Source organism: Scardinius erythrophthalmus (genome assembly GCF_964197995.2).
Source record: "Scardinius erythrophthalmus genome assembly, chromosome: 3".
NCBI lineage: Eukaryota > Metazoa > Chordata > Actinopteri > Cypriniformes > Leuciscidae > Scardinius > Scardinius erythrophthalmus.
The window spans coordinates 15644325-15664370 of NC_138223.1; the positions used below are offsets into that span (position 1 = coordinate 15644325).

Below are 20046 nucleotides of genomic sequence, written 5' to 3' on the forward strand. Positions count from 1 at the left end.
ATGCTCTCTAGAATCTAAAGCGTCCCGTCCCCTACATTATAAATACATGCTGTAGCTGCGGCTAAAATCGGTCACTTGTTCACACATTTACTATTTTCTACAGACTGAATGGCACATAGTGCACTATGTCGGGGATAGGGAATGATTAAGACAGTACAAATATGCTTTCCATTCAGGCGAATGAAGTCTGGTTTCAAGTCAGTGTCAAGCGAACCACAGCAGTGCACAGACAGTCTGTTCCGGTCAAGAGACACGATAACACAGAGCAGATCATATGCCAGAAAACCTATCAGACCCATTTGAATTCTGCACAGAATGCTATATTTTAAAGCGATATGGAGGTGATTAGAAGGAGAAACGGTTAGAGATTAGAAGGAAACTGCAGCTTTTTTACCGAGCTCAAAGGCTTGAGCTGTGATATAAACTAAATGCTATTTTTTAAGAGAGGAGCTGTTCAATATGTCCCACCCTGTTTTCCTATTTCAGTGGAAATTACGTCAACACATTAAAGGTGCAATGTGTAATATTTCTGAGGACCTATTGACAGAAATGCAATATAAGATCCATAACTATGTTTTCAGTGGTGTATAAAGACCTTACTTAATGAACCGTTATGTTTTTATCACCTTAGAATGAGTCATTTATTTCTACATAACTGTGGGCACCCCCCTTCTATGAAGGTCGACATATTGTGACGTCATGTTTCTACCGTAGCCGACAGCGAACAAACAGCGCTACAGAGTGCGTTTCGTCACTAACTTGAATGAGAAGCAACAGAAAAAGACGCAGCAGAATACTCAGGTTGTCCCTGACTCTGCAAACGTGGAGAAAAACATGCTGTCTGAACGACGCCTCGGACATCGTAACGTTAGCTATTTCCCCTTACCTAGCTGCTTTGATGCTCTTATCCATAGCTCTTATCTTATACTAACTAGCATGGAAACAAGCTATGGTAAAGACAGTGAATAAAAGACTAACACAATGATGAACAAGTAAAAATAACAATCGCAATAACGTGGTTTTACTGAATAATTAAGTAAATATAATTTAATATAAAATATAATATAAAGAAACCTCATTGCTTGACTTGCTACACTCTGCTGACTCAGACTCAGACATCTTCCGACACTCGGCCACCGTAGCTTCTCCTTCGAGTTTGCAATTTGAGGGATAGGCCATGAGTGACTGACTGTTTGCAATTCGCAAATCTCACCACTAGATGCCGCTAAAATTACACACTGCACCTTTAAATGCTGTGCATTTCAAGGCACTTCAGTTGTGGTGCGTTCAAGTCATCTTGTATAGATCGTATTTACGAGTTTAACGCACTTGAACGCCACCACAATGTCGTAAATACCAATGGGGAGCTCGGGATTTTCTCTAAGCTCCGATCTTTACTAGTTGGGGGCATGTCAGTGATTAACATGGCGGAATATACAATACGTAAAGGTATTTAGCTGTGATATTGTCAGGCTTTTCTATTAACAGCTCAGTTAGCTAATCGCCAACACAGATAGTATTATAGTATTATAATATAACAATGCAACATGTAATGATGTGTTGGCAGTGGCTTCATAAATTAATTAAAAACATAAAAATACAAAGTACACCTGATGCACATTTCTTTGTTATTCATTTTCTAGAACAAGAGTTTAAGAACCTTACTGTATTTTTGTGTAATTAATTAAGAGAAAGTACTCCGCCATTTTGCTCCGACCAAAGTGACTTGAACGCACATGCCGTTATAAGCACGACTTCCCACCTCGTACGTACGAACTTCCCAGGAGGACTTGAACGTACCATTGGCCTTTAAAGGGGTGGTTTACTGCTTTTTTTCTTTGCATGATTGTGTTTATGGGGTGCAATATAACATGTCTTCGGGGTTTTTCTTTTTTTTTAAGTCTTATTTTTCATAAATTTCACCTTTATTGTAAGCCGCTTTCTCCTCTGTCATTTGAACGACCGGTTGACTTCCTGATTCTATGAAAACACTCCCTCGGAAACAGTCAATGAGCTCAGATTGGTTAGTTGGGCCGGTGTGTTGTAATTGGCTAAACTGCGTAGTGCATGTTGTCCGGAAACTTCACGCCCATTACCTTTACGGGCGAAAGTTGCATGTGCTCCGGTCAAATGTAAATATCAGACCCAGAAAGCGGCAATGAAGAGAGTCAAGCAACCTCCGCAAACACGGCTCTTACAAAACGTTTCTGAATGGTACATTTTTTATTATTATTATTCTATTCTAATCTACTATTATTATATATGTATTTCGATATGCTGTTACTTGAAAATGCTACTGCTGCTTGTTAGCTTTTGAGATACGGTTTTCTCCTGATTAAACATTTAATATAACTGAATAAATGACTGAGTAATACCGTTTTTTAAAGTTATTGTTTTAACTTCAGCAGCTGAAGTTTGCTGTTGCGATTAGGCTACATAGATTTTTTTTTAACTTTATACACGTTTGTCTTATACACACAAAATAGCATCGAATTAACTGGCTATAAACAAACAGCATTGGCATTGGTTTACGTTCTTGATCAAATCGATCGTCATAAAATATACATGGAAAATAAATTGACAAAATTAGTGCATAATTACAAATTCAGGTTCAAAATGTTTGTACGCGTTTGTACGTGTAAGTGGCTACTAAAGCCAGCGCTGGGATTTGTTTACATCCTTGTCTGAAATTATACATGCAAATACATTTCAAATTATTTAGTCTTACTTACAGGTTGTGGCCCAACAACTGCTGTCTCTGGTTGTAAAGTTGGAACTGCTTCATGTTTTAGTAACAGTTTCTTGTTGAATCCGGCATTGAATTCGTGGAGATTCTGGAAGCTGTCTCCCGTAAAATGCGCCGCACAGAGAGCTATTACGATTGAAATTTTCAGGAACATAATCAAACATAAATTTTAGCCATTGTTGACGAACTACAGCGTCCGTATGAAGCCCGAACACAGAAGACCTGGCAGCTGGGTGAAAATAACACACTTTCGACAGCATGGCTACAGCTCTCCACTATAACTCCTCCTCTTCGACAAAGCCGCAGAAATATGGCCATGCCCCCTTTTTTGCATGGGTTAGTTACGTATAAAACCCGGGAAGTACCTCGTTGTAGTCCCATTCGAGTCGTTTTTGTAGGCATTAAACTTCCTGATTTTTAAAGGAGAACTCGGCAACTCTAGCGAACTCTAGTCACTTCTTCGCTGATTTTCCCTTTTGTTGCCGCATGTTTTCCCCACAAGCTCCCCCTACAGCTGTGGGGGGGCGTATATTTCACAACATGGTCGTAAAAAACTCACTTGCGGCGGCCTCCTCCCCCTCTCTACCGCTGCTCATGTGCGTTTGTTTTGATCGGAGCAAGCCAACTGTATCGTGTGGAGCTATGTCTACCGAGGTGGGTAATCTGGTAATACATCATACATGCGTGTGTGTTTATGTTGAATTGCCGTAAAGCGATTCGTGTTTCGCGCTCGTTCTCGTTCTCGCTTCTCACGAGACTTCCAATTTCTAGTCCCCAAGTTGCAAGGTTGGTTTTCTGCCTGGGAACGCTGGGGGGAGTGGGGAAAGTCACCAATATCACCAGAACAGGTTGTTTAACCATTCAAATGATTTCTAGACAGTTTTATTAAGTTAAAAAAGTTACCAAGTTCTCCTTTAAAAGTCGATATCTCTGCTTACATTGAACTTTCAGCGCAGCAACTTTGCAGATAATGTTCATGCACCAACAGCAACATTACACACTATTTAAAATGAAAAAAGTGAAATCACAATCAACCACCCCTTTAACAACTTTAGGGTCGTGGATGCTGGAGATCGCAACTGGATGACTTTGATTTTAAAGGGATAGTCCCCAAAAAAGAAAATTCTGTCATAATTTACTCACCCTCAAGTTGTTCCAAACCTGTATTCATTTCTTTCTTCTGCTAAACACAAAAGAAGTTATTTTGTAGAATGTAAGTAACCAAACAGTTGATGGACCCCATTGACTTCCATAGTGTTTTTGTTTTGTTTTTGTTTTACATATGGAAGTCAATGGGGCCCATCAACTGTTTGGTTACTGGTTACTCATATTCTTCAAAATGTATTCTTTTGTCTTCAGCAGAAGAAATACATACATTCATACAGATTTGGAACAACTCAAGGGTGAGTAAATGATTTTTGGGTGAACTATCCCTTTAACTATGAGGAAGTACTAGTGTCTTTGAAAATTAATCAGATTAATTTTTTGTGATCTCCAAATATTCACAAATGTACCTTTTCTTTGTTTTCAAGTTCTTTATACATCAGTCTAATAAAAAGTAGGCTACAGCAACTTTTGTCAAAACTTAATTTGGGTCAAAACAGTCATAAATAATTGTGACACATTGTATTATTGATTTTATGCTTATTGCACTCTTGATTTAGATCATAATATATTTTTTAACATTTAATACTTTTACTTTTTTTAATGTCATAAGATTGAAAGTCTTAGGGTTTTAAACTCTTTCAACGGATCAGAGCATGAAAATCTTCAGGACAGAGCATGAAAAGCATGATAGAGCATGAAAATCTTCACAATTATCTTCACATTTATTTGAAATTGTCCTGTGACATCCTTTGACGTGATTCAAGTGAAAAAGCTAAAATGCCAGTGATGAAGACAGAAAAATAAAACATTTCCACAATGAAAATGTTTTATGAAAAAAAATATTTTGTAAAATTCCTTATGACAATAAATCATTTTCAAGTTCTAACTAGTGAGATTCTAATTAATTGGGAAGAATGTGAAGGTAATTATGCTTTTTGTCCAGAAAAGCAGCAGTCTTGCCCGGACCAATATGGCGGACTCTTTCGGTGTCAGCTCCATACATCCGGTGTCATACTCTGGTTCTGCCTACTGACGTCCTACTCTAAGCCAATCACCTAAGAGTAAAGGACGAGTGTCGCGTAACGAAATTAATATTCATATGCCATGCCTTTGTAATAGTAGGATTGGTTATATCGCCAGCCACCCGGAAATCCAGTTTAGAAATGTTTATGTCGGAGGTTTTTGCTTATATCTAGAGCTTTGGCTTTGCCTGTGATGATCGGTCATGGAGTCCGAGCGCACATCGGCTTATGGCGTGTGTATAATTATTTTGTTTCTCTTGCTGTTACTACTTGTAGTAAAAACCTGTACGAAATCAGGGTCACGAGAGCAGTTGAAATGCAGCTGTTCCTTTATAAATATCTTTGATAATGACAGACTGCTTTAATGTAATTGGTTTATGTGTATATTTAAGTAACAACACGTGTTTTTCTGTGCTGTTGCTTTTGGTTGTCTGTTTGTTTCTATGTAGTAGTTGACTAATAATAATAATAATATAGGCTACACTATAGTTTTTATAGGAGTTAAGCCTACTTCCAGTGTCTCTTTGGTCTCTATTTATAATGACGCTGCTATTCGTGTCACCAATGTTTTGATAATGGCGCTATTCTCTAGGTCGTTTAGCTGGTGACAGGAGCCTTATACAATTTTTTTTTTTTTTGTGGCCCTAATACAGTTCATGCATTAACACTTTGAAATGCATGACTTCAAAGTAACAATTAATGCTAGCAAAGCAGCATTCAGCAAATTGCTGTAGTGTATGGATGCTATGACTATTACAACACACGACCTAACCTGTATGTGTCTCTCTTGTTTTGGTGACTAGAATAACACAAATGTAGATTTTACACAAAGCACTGACGATGACCCTCTCATTGATGGACCACTTGTATCCCAAGATGCACTTGAGTCAGTAATCAAGAGAGAGTTTCAGGGATTACCCACTCATTGGGCAGTGAGTGTCCTCTCGTTTTTTCATGTGAGTAGAAACAGACCATTGCAAAAACATACACTGTTGCCCAACTCAGAAAAGTTAAAAGTATGGCAAATCTGTTATTTACTCACCTTCATGTTGTTCCAGACTTGATTGGAAATTCTACTTTCAGTTATAATAATAAACCTGTTGCAGACACACTCACTATGTACTTTTTGAGTCATTTCTCTGTGTTTTGCAGGTGGTTTATGTGGCGTTGTGTATTGCTATCACAATATTTTGCTGGATATCTGATGAGCACACTCCTGAGTGCTCTGCAGCATTGCAGGGGATCGACTCCAAGACTGTGGTGTTACTGGGGAAAGTTGCACTCTGGGTGATGGTCTTTATATTTGACAGATTTGTCCAGCGTCAACATAGCGCTGTGAGACGGAGAGGTTACCTAGACTTCTACAGGTTGACCCGAGGAATAAAAAACCTTCCTCTGCTCATTCACTCTGCAGGTGAAAAGATATTTCACACCATGTTAATGTCACATTTCCCCCTCTGTTTCTTTGCCGCTTCATAAAGGGAATCTTCATAAATAATTTGCAAATGTTCTGTCCAAATACCAGTGTTATAGTTCACAAATGACCACTAGATGGCAGCACATAAGCTATCATTAGGAGTGTTAATATACATTGATTATGGAATGTTTAGATCAGGGGTTCTGAACTTTTTTCCTGCAGAGTTTAGCTCCAAACCTGGTAAAGCTCACCTATATCTTTCATGTAATCCTGAAGACCTTGATTAGCTTGTTTGGGTGTGTTTGATTTGGAGGAAAACTATGCAGAAAGTGGACCTCAAGGGTCAGAGTTGAGACCTGTTTTAGATTATGAAATTAATTTGATGTAGTTGCTTTCATTTATTATCCTTAATACAATCTAAATCCTGGTGTATTGTTTTTGTCAATATTCTAATATGATAACATTTACACTACCATTCCAAAAAAAAAAAAACTTTTATTTTGCAAGGAATCATTAAAATGATCAAATGTGACCGTAAAGACTTTTAAAATGCTAGAAAAAAAATATTTAAAATAAATTATCTTCTTATAAACTTTCTATTGATCAAAGTATTCTGATTTTTTTAAACATTTTCCACAAAATATAAAGAAATATGACAAATATTTTAAGCAGCACAACTGTTTTCAACATTAATAATAATAAATATTTCTTGAGCAGCAAATCAGCATATTAGAATGATTTCTGAAGGATCATGTGACACTGAAGAGCTGGAGTAATGATGCTGAAAATTCAGCTTTGCCATCACAGGATTGAATTACATTTTAAAATATGTCAAAAGAGAAAACAGTTAATTTGAATTGTAATGAAATGTCACAATATTGCTATATTTTTTATCAAATAAATGCAGCCTTCGTGAGCATAATAGACGTCTTTTCAAAAATATATAAAAAAATCTCACAGATCCCAAACTTTTTAACAGTAGTGTATGTTTTGGGCAAATAATTGTGAATCATACCAAATTGATTCGAAGTGAACCTCGACTAAATCACAGATTTTATGCAGTGTGTTATCTAGTTAATAAGCCATAATCAATGAAATATTTACACTCCTAACTAGTGATCAACAGGCCATTTTTAAATGGATAATACAGATATTCGTGTCTGATATAATGCTCTCTCTTCTCTCTTATGTAGGTAATGCATTGATCCTGACTGTAATTGCTCCATCCTCTCTGCTGGATGCAAGTGTGAAGAATCTGTCTGTATATCTTCTGTTGTCCATCATCTGTCTGGAACTACTGCTGTCACTTATATGCTTGATTAGATATGCAGGTACTCCCACACACTGGTTACATTCGCACAAAATTTCTTCATGGTTTATTCTAATACGGAATCATACCCCAAACCTCCTATATTTTTCTCACACATAATTTTGCTACACCTGCCTGCCAATAGAATCTATATATCTCACTGGCTATTAAGCTGTATTTTTTGCACTATATGTTGTCCTTCTGACAGCAGAATTATGTAGTTTTAGTTTCTCTGTAGAAAACATTGGTCATTGTGAAGCTCACATCATCGTATATTAGCTATTCTCTGCAATGCTACCGCTCACAAAAATAAAATACACTTGTTTTGGTGGCTAATTGCGAGTAGTAGTTGCCACAAGGACTGTACATGCACACCTCCCCCAGCATGCATTACAATACCCAAGCTTCTGTCCTTATCCCCTTTAGAAACACACTAGGCAGCTGTTGTCCCTCTCAGACTCTTTTTCTCGCATTCTGTGCTCTTTATGATAAAATAACAAATAACTCTTTTCTCACCTGTGGAAAGGGATGGAGAAGATGGGGGATATTTGAGAGAATGTCAAAGAGAAAGACCATATGTGGGGGGAAGAGGCTTGTTATGGACACACAGCTCATCTTTGCCAAAGGCAACCTGAATCCACCCCACCCTAATACACCATGGCATTGTCTTTACTGTTGACACACACACACACTTACACACATTCTCGTATCAGTGCCTGGATTCCAGAGATGATTAGTGAAGTGAAGCTTGACCACATGTTATCTATAGAGACACACCCTCACTCGCTCACTTCATTCTCAATGAGGTCTATCAGTAGATATCACCTTGTGTCTCATATATCACTCTTTCACAGGAAAATCTTTTAGATGTGTTTTATTTTGTTTTTTTATGCTTATACACTACATTTCAATAGTTTGCAGTCAGTAAAAAAAAAAAAAAAGTATACTTTTATTTTGCAAGAATGTCATAGGTCAATAGTGACAGTAAAGATATTTTTAATGATACAAAGGATTTCTGTTTTAAATTAAATTCTTTCATCAAAGAAAAAGTTTTTTCATGGTTTCCACAAAAATATTAAGCTGCACAACTATTTTCAACACTGATAGTACAATAAGAAATTATAAATGCTTCTTAAGCATCAAATCAACATATAAGAATGATTTCTGTTGGATCATGTGACACTGAAGACTGCAGTAATTATGCTAAAATTGAGGAATTCAATCACAGGAATAAATTACATTTTAAGTTTTTTTACATTTTTTATAAATTGTATTCATAATAATATGTTATTCATAAACAATATCTTGGTGAGTACAAGTGTTTCAAAAATATTACTAAACCCCAATTTTTTACGTATAAGTCCAGTGAGGTTCAAAAGTCCACATTAAAAATCTGGAAATAACGTTTTCACAATGTTTTATGTATTTATTTATTTTTCAAATTCTGATGTATAATTTATATGAAATATTTAGGATTCTGCGCCTTTTATATTTCTATTTTTGCTTCCATTGAAGCACAGGATGCTCTTTTGAGCATTTTAAAACCTTGTGGATAAAATGAAACATGATTATAAGGGTTCGCACAAACTGGATCTCATTAAGCTTGAGTGCTGCTGAAAATTTGAAATTCGCATTTAAACTTTTCACTTAAAATTATGTTGATAATATAAAAAAATTTTTTTAAAACTACATATATTCATTTTAATTTATTTTTAAAAAAGTGTCTGTAGCTAGATTGACAAATTTAGGAAACATCTTTTTAGTCACTCGCACTTGAGATGATTCCCAAAAAAATAACCCTAAGTCTCGATCAAAAACCAATTATTTTCTTCACATTTATTGTGCTAACGAGTGATCTCTATCCATTTAACCACCGTTTATCTCCTCCTATCCATTTATCCATCTCTCTGTCCCTTTCCTAAAGGAAGGTGCAGTTAGGTCAGAATCATGCTCCAGGGTCTTTGAAGTGTCCTCTGTGATGTTGTATCTCTGCCTCTCTCTCTTCATTTGAACATGAATGCAGCGTTCTGTATGGGCCGTATGCCGCCTCTGCACTTCAAAGGAAGTTTAGGGCCCTTCAAAGGGGGCGAGGGAGGTGATTGGGACCGGCATTGTTTTACCGCGATGCACGGAGAACATGCGCTCGGCCCCCGTCATGTTCAAATGTGCTCAAGGATGCCATTGGAATGAAATGGGGAAATATGATGCTTGAGGGAACACATTGATTTAAAGTGGACCGTGCTTTTCATCCCGAGCTCCAGAATGAAATGCTTCTCAGTTCTAAGAGCGAGTGTATGTCGCACAAAAGTGCTAACATTTTTCTATGGATTGGACTTCTATGCAACATTGTGTTAGAATGCAAATGTCATGAATTATTGACCGCTGGGTTTGGTTTATTGTAATGGTGTTTATTTGTACGGTGTCTTTTGAGGAGGGAAAGCACTACTGTTTAGCAAAGATATAAGGAATGTAACACGTATATCAGAAAGACTGTCACTCTTTCTCTTTAAAAACATTCTTTAAAGCCTATTCTCGATGTATGGTGACAGATCTGACGGATTACCCTAATAACCTTACAACATTACGTATCTAAACTCGCATATACACTGTATTTGTCTCAAATAAATGCTTAAGCTCCATTTACTATTATATATTACACTTATATGGCACTTCAGAGCGAGAGAAAGAAAAGGTGTGCATTATCTCTAAAGAGGGAATCCCTGATCTCCTTCCTGCCCAACTCAATGGCCTGTTGGCCCCCATTTCCTGCAGGTGATTGAAGAAAGAGCAGTTTTATCTGATTGGTGTGTTTGTGATGGGTTGGCCAGGTGTGGGTCAGGAACAACGCGGAGGTTTGTGTATGTGTGTGTTAATGTTTTAGGTGATTATGGTGTAATTAGAGTGTATTCAGAGACCCTGAGATATTTTCCACTTTGATTTGTAGATTATATTTAGACAGACATGTTTGATCCTATAGCACCACCTTTAAGATGCATTAGCATTAGAGGATAAGCATGTTATTATTTCAATATTAAAATGCAGAGACAAATATCACCAAGTATCATTAACATCTCAAGCATTGCTCTGTCTCTGTCATTGTCGCTCTAGATATAAGGGATCTGCTGCCGATCGCTAGCAAACTTGAATGTCTTCTGTGCATTTTGTCTATGTTCTGTAAACCGCAAGTGGTATTATGATAGTACCCGTTTTGACTGACCAATGGCGAACTGGCATTGGTATGTGGCTGAAAAGTTTTCTTTTTCTGTGCTTGAGGAGAAAATAGTTGTCTGGGTATTTCCGCAACATGGCCAAGACAGCTGAACAATTCCACCGAGAAACAAACCTTTATCATGTTGTACATCACTGCAAATAATACAGTTAAACTACCGTTCAAAAATTTGGGTCAGTGACATTTTTAAAAATGCTGAAAGAAGTCTATTCCAGCTCACAAAGGCCGTATTTAATCAAAACAATACAGTAAAAACTGTAATATTGTAAAATATTATTACAATTGAACTGTTTTCTATTTTAATACATTTTAGAATTTAATTTATTAATTAATGTGATGGAAAATATTAATTTTGCCATTACTCCAGTCTTCACTGTCAGAAATCATTCTAATATGCTGATTTGGTGCTCAAAAACATTTCTTCTACACTTTCTTCTTCTGCATAATATTGCTGGGTAAAGCACACTATTTTCCCCCCCAGAATTCTTTAATGTATAGAAAGTTTAAAATGACAGTACTTATTTGAAATAGACATTTTTGCATGTAAAAGTGTCAGACAAAAAATTATATTTCATTAGTCTTGTCTTTTGATCAATTTATTACAATGAATGCTTATAATTAATTTCTCTAAAAAAAAAAAACATATTGCTGAACCCAAATGTCGTAATGGTTATATAGTTTCCAGTGTTGAAGATTTTATTATTTAGAAAATAAGTAATTTAGCTATATATTTGTACACTGTTATTTCTTCTGTGTGTGACTTTGGTTTGACTTTTGGAAGCTTGAAGAAAGGCATGGAATGTTGAAAGAGAAATATATCCAAATAATTGTCAATATATTTTAAATTTACTCGCTATACCCACTCTTTAGATATCATGCACATATTGTGGACTCTAGAATCTTTGGTTCAGATTCTGATTGAATCTGCTTGAACTCGCTGTTCTTCCTAGTGTAGGAAGTGAAAGTTTGCTGATTGAGAGATACATTAAAGGTGTGAGAGAGGAGGGAAGTGATGTGTGAAATCCCACAGTTGCCCTGCGTTCTCACGCTCCCAAAACACATACTAACCACGCGTCTACTAGCACACCTTGTGGTGAAGAGTATCCGCGCTGAACGTAACTCCTGCTCACACACACTGAACGTGTGTCTTCACACACCTAGCTCACATTGCGCCGTCAGACGCACACTACAGCTCTCAACATTTCTGTCTGGCTCAATTTTAACTTGTCTCATTTTGTCGATGGTAAATACTCTCCCTGTTTATCATGTTAAAGGAGTAGCCATTGTGATCTTAGATGTTTGGACCCCGCTGTATATTTAGTGTTATTGGAAGGAAAGAAGAATGAGAGGAGGGTGGAGAAAGCCTTAACTGTGGTTTTTTTTTTTTTTTTTTTTTTACAATTATCTCTTTGTATTTTGTGTGTTTCAGTACATGTGAGGAAGTTTAATAGCAAGAAGCCCCATCCTGATGTGACTGAACAGGAGCGATCTCATGGCTGCTCCAGCGAAGCGCATACCGAGACAGGCTTCAGGTAACACACATTGGTGATCTATATATATGATCAGCTTATATTGGACCATCTTGAGAAGCCGTTTAGCAGAAGTATTAGTAAACCAACAGCCTTTTTAAGTTGATAATGTGAATTTTTGTCCATTCTGTTTTTTGTTTTTTTCAATAGAGTAAATAAGTATTTAATTTTAGCATTTGCATCTCCATATTGGGCATAGAAAAACCCATATAATTGTACTTGGTAAATAATCAAAGAATATTTTTTTTAAAGATTATCGTTTTATAAATTTCACTTTTTAATTATATCGGTCTAGTAACTAAATCTTTAGTAACACTGACAGCTATTCATTTAATTTGTTTATTATAAAGTTAATAACTAATAAATAAAAGAAATAATTGCAAGCCTATTTACTTGTACAGTGGAAACTGCTCTTCATTTTAAAACCAATACAATAGCAGAAAGTTCTTAACACACTGGAATATATATATATAGTCCCATTTAAAAGATAAGTATTTTAAATATTCGGCAAGGGCACATTAAATAGATCAAAACTGACAGTAAAGACTTTCACATTGTAACAAAAAAAAATATAAATTCAAATAAATGCTGTTCTTGAATCGTTCACTGTTGATTCCTTGAGCACCAAATCAGCATATTCTAATGATTTCTCAAGGTTTATGTGACACTGAGAAAAATAGAAAAAATATATATTTTTCTAAGCCCATTGGCAGATATTTGTTGTTGTTTTAGCGTTCGAGTATAAAACCTGCAGAAACCCAGATTTTTTTTCCAAGTTTACTTAAAATAAAAATAAAAAGTTGGGCTGTAGGCATGTATAATTTCTTTATTCCAGTGGTTCGTAGTAGGCCTAAATTAATTAAACGGTTGTAGTATAAGAAAGATTGTTCACTGCACTTGCACCCATTTTAAAATGAGAGCAGTTTTCCAGAGTAGACGTTCGCCGTCTCACAAAATGCAGATTGATCTCTCATACTGAACAGTATATAGTTATCTGTATCGGCCAAAACAGACCATATTGGGGCATCCCTAAATGTACTGTTTTTTTTTTTTTGTGTGTGACTAGTGTTTTCATAGACACACACACACACTTCAAGCCCATGTGCTGTGGACAGGTCAAACAGGTGCACATGTGTTCTGTGGTTTATTTGACAGGGACGGCTCCAGTCTGGAGGATGTGGTGGAAAAGCAGGCGGACCTGATTGATTATCTGAAACGGCACAACAGCGTTCTGAGCAGGAGGATCCTCACGCTGACCGGCCAGTAGATCAGAGCCTGACACGTGCAAACAGAGAGAGTGACTCAGGACTGCTTGTGCTTATGATGGGGTCTGAAGCGGTGCGTGCGAGTGTGTGTGTGTGTGTGTGTGAGAGTGCGTCTATCTTGACTGGCATCAGCAGCCATGGCTCACTGATCAGAAGACTTTTTGTGGGAAACGATCCTTGGTAACCCCTCTAACGACTCTCTCGTGTTTCCATGACGACAAGTCTGAGTAGACAATGGCCACAATTGGGAAGTCAAAAACCCTCTGCTGCAGAAATGTTCAATAAAGACGCTCATTATGAGTTTGTGGTATAGCGTGATCTTATCAAACCAAAAGCTTTATCGTACGACTTCCGTTTCTCTGTGTGCATGTATGTGAGAGCATGAACAAGAGTGTACAGCAGTTGAGTTAACTGTGTACTTAATTTGACTTATATTGTTCATAATTTGTATTTTTGCTTTGTGGGTCTGTGCTGATTTTGTGTGTAAGAATTGTGTTGGAGGGATATTTCTGGTGGTGTGTAGGAGCCAGAAAACTTTGTTAAATACTGACCTTTTTAGTCCTGTTGCTTAATCTCACAGATTGTTTGAACTACTGTATTTTTAATGTAAAATAATGTGGATAAAATTGACTGAAACTTTTTGGGAATAAAAATTAACACATTTAATTGAGTCCGGTAGGTGATGTGCATGTCTAGATAAAGAAAGGGATAAGATAATACTAGATAGAAAATGTAGTTTAGAACACGCATCAAGTTCTTAGAATTGAACTCTTAGTATTTTTGTTGGTTGCAAATGGATTTGGAGTTTTTTTTGTGCCATGTTTAATAAAAGTTTACATTTAATGACGTGTGGTGTAACCTAATAAAAAATACATTTTCTCTACACTGTGAGCACATCTTTATTATTATTTTGAAAAGTTTTTAGACATTTTATGATGGTTAAAGGTAAACTTTTCAATGTGATATCCAGATATTTTGTTACAAGTATAAGTACAAAATTTTAAATCCTTACTCTAATTATAAATCATTTTTGATGGGTTGCACCACATGCCATTTTATGGTTTAAAGAAAAGGTAAACTTATCTTATAATTTAAACGACTTAATGACCTTTACATACAGTCATGAGGGTCTGCAGGGGTCAATTTTGGTGACATGAAACTTTGGATAAAAGTGTTGAACATGAAAATCTGTTGTTTGGAAATCGTCTATGGATCCATGTTAAAAGAGGCTAAAATAAATCTCCATCTTGGATTGGGAATGTTTCATTTTGGAAGCTGTCTATCAAAAATGGAACAATACAGTCTAGTGATCCCAGTATAACACTCTCTTTTTCCTCTTTTCATACAGTAGCAGCTAATGAATTTGAAAGACTTTGACAAGCCGTATGGATTGTAAGACGAGATGAGCCCAGGTGAAAAGACAATACACTTTTTATTTAATCAGGATAATAATAAAACATTTGAAGTGCATAACTTACATATAAACATTTCATTCAGTCCTTACTATTTACAATGATTCTGGCAAACTCAAACTGATTGAGCGATGAGTTTTAGCGTGTTCTGTTGCAGTGGATCTCCCCATAACTTGTTCACTAACATTCATAAAACAATACACTCCCTCTATACAGAAGTGACTAACATGGCTTGGTTACAATATATGGCGAATGAACAGCCCTCAGGGAGTCTGATATGAAACTTTTTCCATCCATTGCTGGTCTTTGGTTTTCTTAATGCTTGAAGAAGCATCATAGGGATAGTTGCGTAGAGGTTCTTCTAGAGTTGTAAAACCTGATGGAGAACAAAACAAATAGTTTAAATCCACAATGCACGGCTATGGAATGGATATTTATGTGATCTTTGTGCAGCTTTTCTTTTAGACATTGATTCTATATATATGTGTGTGTGTCTGTTTGTGTGTTTTGTTAACTCCAGACTAGCTCTGGCTCATTGTGTGGGGGTCACAGAGTAAAGGTTAAAGGTGACAACCTCTCCAGAGTGTCTGAAAACAGTAGGCGGCTCCGGTAGGCTGTCACAGTGAATGTGTGTCCCCGCAGATACAGTGTCACACATATCACCATTTACAACATGTGCTCATGGTTCAATGATCGTGTCAAGATAAAGAAAACTAATGCACTGTAATATATATACAATATAATTCATATTATAATACAATACATTGATACAATATAATTTACTAGATAAAAATGTACTTTAAAACACACTTCAAGTTCCTATATACTCTATTTATTTATGTTGGTTACAAATGGTTTTGGGAAAGGAATATGCCATGTTCAACAAAAGTTGAATGACCTGTGTGGTGTAAAAAGTAATTTTAAAAAGTGTATTATTTTTTTTATGAAGTTATTTTAAATATTTTATGATGGTGAAAGGTAAAATGTTCAATGTAACATCAAGATATTTCGTTACAAGTTTTAGTAAGAGTTATAAATAATATGTTTATTTAAAATTATAAATAATTTTTAGGGGTCAGGTGAATTTTTATGAAAGAACCGACTCCAAGTTGCTCTTTACGTAACAAAAAGGCCTTTAGCGGCCAAAAAACACACACACATGTTGGGTTTCCATGTTTTATGGGGACTTTTCATAGACATAATGATGTTTATACTGTACAAACTGTATATTCTGTCCCCTAAGTCTACCCATCACAGAAAACGTTCTGCATTTTATTTTTTATTTTTTTTATCAGCTGTTTTCCTCATTGGGACCAAAACATTTTCAGGGACAAGGATTTCGGAAATTGCTGTCTTTGAGGAGACATTTTCTCCCCATGACCTCACACACAAACTTCATTCACCCCTGTACCACCTTATGACCCCCTTTTGCATTTATGGTATTTAATATTTGATAATCCTCGTTTAGTATTTTCTCTTTAGTCTGACTACTTTTATTTTATATATTTTATTTTATCTGATGTTTTATTTAACAGGGACAATACATAATAACATCAGCCTATTTCACAGTACTGAGCCTCAGATGTTCTGTATGCTTCTAGCTGATATCTAATTTGCACTAATTCGCTTTTGTCCTTGCTTAGGCTTTCACTAAAAACCTAAGAAATACAACAACCTAAAATTTGAAACATTGAAATTTTTTTTTATTAATTAATGATCAAACAATTGATGATCACAAAAACAGTTTAAGCCTGTTTTTTATAGTTATATTCATTTTTCCCTTCAATTCTGTCTTTTAAATTCTATTGCTAAACCATTATTATTCTCCCTTCACTGAAAAGGCCACCAGGTGTTTCTGAGGACTGGCATTACTAGGCGTCCCACCCAAGTTTTACAGTGTGTGTGGCAGATAGTTAAAATGGGTTGAATTTATGGGGGTAGGGCTTTTCTCATCTGTCTGTGTGTCTCTGTGTGGCTATGTAGGTTTCCACTCTTTTGTGTGTGTGTGTGTGTATGTGTGGGTGGGTGTGGAGTGTTTGTGTTTACTCCCGGTCCGAGAGAAAGTCACACAGCTATAAAAATCCAATAATGTCCCAGCTCATTTAGTACAGGGTATTTAACCCAAAGTACCTCCGTCTGTTTCAGTTGTGGCTTAGGGCCGCTAGAGATCCGACAGGCGCTTTGTTAATTAATCTGGCCGTCTTTTCTCCAGAACACAAACCCACAGATCACAATGGAGAGGTAAACACCATTCTCAAATGAAGTGCACGCACTTGTTAGTCAAGAATCAGTTTGTGTTGTCAAGGAGTCACAAAAGTAAATTCAAGGTATTTCACGATTATTTGTCAGCAAATACATGCTAGGAATGTCAGAATTTGGATTTGCTAATGATGCTCCCCTTTGATAACTCTTTTTCAATATTTGCCCATTCCTCAGAGTAATAAAAGGGAATAAACAGCCTGCATGTGAACTAAAGACTCACCTCAAGGGAATGGTACTCTGGAGTGAAGAGGTAGACAACGCTTCTTTGGGCAGTGGTGTCTGCGATATTTCCGCCTCAGGTTGAGAAAATCTGGAAAGGGAGGAAAATAAAACACTTGTCAGGGCTATGAACTATTAACCTTGAGTTACTGTATATCTCATGTCAAGTCAAGTCGCATTTATTTATATAGAGCTATATAACAATACAGATTGTTTCAAAGCAGCCTTATTCGTTCAAAGTTATCTTGCTTTTAATAATGTTCTCAAAACGTTAGCACAAAATTCATGTTATCATTCATGAACTGTTTTTTTTTTCTGAAACATATTAGTTGGATTTTCGTCTAACATTTTGTAATGTTCCTAGGCCTACCTAATTGTTTCAGAATGTTGAGAAAACATTTAAAAGTAACACTCCCATAATGTTTGCAAAATGGAATGTTCTCTTAATGTTCACATAACAAAAAAATAATAATAATTAAATATAAAAAATGACGTTTTGAACATTCAGAAATAAAGTTTTCATAACTTAACGGGAACGTAATAAAAATGTTCTTAGAACATGTTTTGTTGGCTGGGTTAGTTCAATGTAGTTCTGTGTGAATCTTCTATGTTAAAGAGAGATCAACAGTTTTTTTTTTTCAATATTGACAATTTTATATTTTGGGGGGTTGGGGAGATGTAGGCTACTCCCCACCCCCCACCTCCCCACCCCACTCTCCCCAGTTTGGGGTGTTACCTGAAATAAAATCAAAATGAATGGTCTCCCCAGTTGGTAACAAACAATCTGGAAGGCAATATAACAATCAGAGGTCTTGTGATAACGCTCATGTCACTTCCCTCCATAAGCAGCTATTAGATTCTCTCCCAGAGGCGCAAGGACAATGGCACGGTGCGCACGGGAGGAGAACCGGGCGCTTTTATATCTGCCTTTGACTAAAGATATGCGAACTCCATGTACCTCCCTCTCTTTCTCTCTTTCACCGCAGTCACCCTATGCTAATGCATTATACCTATTGTGCTAAACATCATGACTAACAATGAACGCTGGTGCTTGATCGCCCACGGGCACCAGATTAATTGCGCATAGCCGCCACAGCAGCGGGAGATTAGAGTGTGTAGCCACTATACACGTAGGCTAAATTACATTTAGTTATAGGAATAGGCTATGCCTCAGCGTTTAGATAAAAGCAAAACTACCAAAACAGTAGACAAATAAATTGGTCTCGTGCGTAATTGCGGTTTATTTACAACTTTGCTATATTCAAGTGTAAAATATATTCATATAGTCCTATTTAGTATAGAATTGTACAAAACACAGGAAAAAAAAACACACATTTATTTTCAAGTCAAGGGTCAAGTGTGGGCTTAGTGAAACCCAAGCTCATTTCTGGAGTTAAGACTGAACTTTTCAGAAGCGTCAAGCGCCACTTAAAATCCACTCAAAGCAGTGACCCTAAATCAGCCATGACTGCGCACAGACCACTAACCAGGACAGACCTAAATATGCCAACAAGATCTTGGTTTGCTAATGAGGTGACGTTTATCCATAGTGACTCGCGGTATTGGGTGAATGGGTAAACAGTTTGTGAGGTTTAGCCTAGGCTATAGGCTACAAACGTTCAGGTATACCCGAATAGGCCTAGGCTATTCAAAATGTTACAGCCTATAATGCGTTTAGATTAAAATGTATTTTAAAAAGTAATTTGTCTTTAACTACTCCCCGTGAACAAGTCACTAACGATTGGCCTATTTGTTTTACAAACCTTCAGTACACAAAACTTTATTTCGAGACGATAACTCAGTTGAATAGACCAAAGTAAATCGAAGTTGATTCAGTAACCGCTCTGAGGGGGAGCAATTCGTCAGACTGATTCAAACCGTTAAAATAACCTGTTCATAAGAGTCATTTGCTTTTGAATCTATCATAAATATTATTATTATTTGCGTGATGTACGCAATTTAAGTTTTTTTTTTTTTGGCCACAATTTCACTATAAAACTGCCTAATTTAGACCACAAACTCACAGCTCGGGTAAATTGTTTAGGGTATTTTTGCTGTGGCTTCAGTCGGGTACGGTGATTCAAATTCATTCAGTGCGAAGTTATTATTTCAACAGAATCACGTGATTCAATACTAAATATGATTTCCTTTAATTAATAGGGATCTAATTAAATAAATTTGACATAATATTCTGAGCTAAAATCGTATAAGTTAGAAACTTAAAATTGCAGGTAGGCTACATCAGCCAGCAAGTGTTTTGATCCAGTGCTACACCACACAACAGACTTTTTTTGCATAACATCATTTTTGTCGATATTCAAATATTTCAATTAGCCGAATTAATATATTCTTTACCCCAAAAACCAGGTCTTGTGATACCTTGTTTCTCGGCGCTGGTGATGAACAGAACTGTCAGCAGCAGCAGCAGAAGGAGATACAGAGGATGGAAGAATCTCATGGTGATGCTGTGTGAGGCTCGCGCAGACCCGAGTGTCCTCAGATGTGTCCGGTACCTTCGAGGGCAAATTC

General features: G+C 36.5%; 2 protein-coding genes across 3 annotated transcripts; one reads left to right on the top strand and one right to left on the bottom strand.

The window, feature by feature from the left end:
- Positions 1–2011: 2011 nt before the first annotated feature.
- tmem192 (transmembrane protein 192) lies at positions 2012–15099 on the top strand. 2 transcript variants are annotated; one of them, XM_081361086.1, is made up of 6 exons: positions 2012–2214; positions 5679–5831; positions 6028–6289; positions 7486–7623; positions 12260–12362; positions 13515–14887. In XM_081361086.1, the coding sequence occupies exons 1-6, from the start codon at positions 2212–2214 to the stop codon at positions 13624–13626; spliced, it is 771 nt and encodes a 256-aa protein (XP_081217212.1). In that variant the 5' UTR covers positions 2012–2211; the 3' UTR covers positions 13627–14887. The 2 variants fall into 2 exon arrangements, with proteins under 2 accessions (XP_081217212.1, XP_081217211.1); XM_081361085.1 differs by lacking the exon at positions 2012–2214 and adding an exon at positions 4912–5108 and having other exon boundaries at positions 13515–15099.
- Positions 15100–17519: 2420 nt separating this feature from the next.
- On the bottom strand, positions 17520–19975 carry apela (apelin receptor early endogenous ligand; the record flags this gene model as incomplete). The annotated part of the gene is made up of 2 exons (XM_081360403.1): positions 17520–17608; positions 19882–19975. 2 exons carry the CDS (start codon positions 19973–19975, stop codon positions 17520–17522), a joined length of 183 nt encoding a protein of 60 aa, XP_081216529.1.
- Between the last annotated feature and the right edge of the window lie 71 nt (positions 19976–20046).

Bases quoted from the DNA above. Each gene is read 5' to 3' on its own strand.
- tmem192 (XM_081361085.1), top strand. From the start codon at position 5,079: ATGGAGTCCGAGCGCACATCGGCTTATGGC. The intron at 5,109-5,678 runs GTGTGTATAATT...TTTGGTGACTAG, and splicing joins AGCGCACATCGGCTTATGGC to AATAACACAAATGTAGATTT. The intron at 6,290-7,485 runs GTGAAAAGATAT...TCTCTTATGTAG, and splicing joins TCTGCTCATTCACTCTGCAG to GTAATGCATTGATCCTGACT.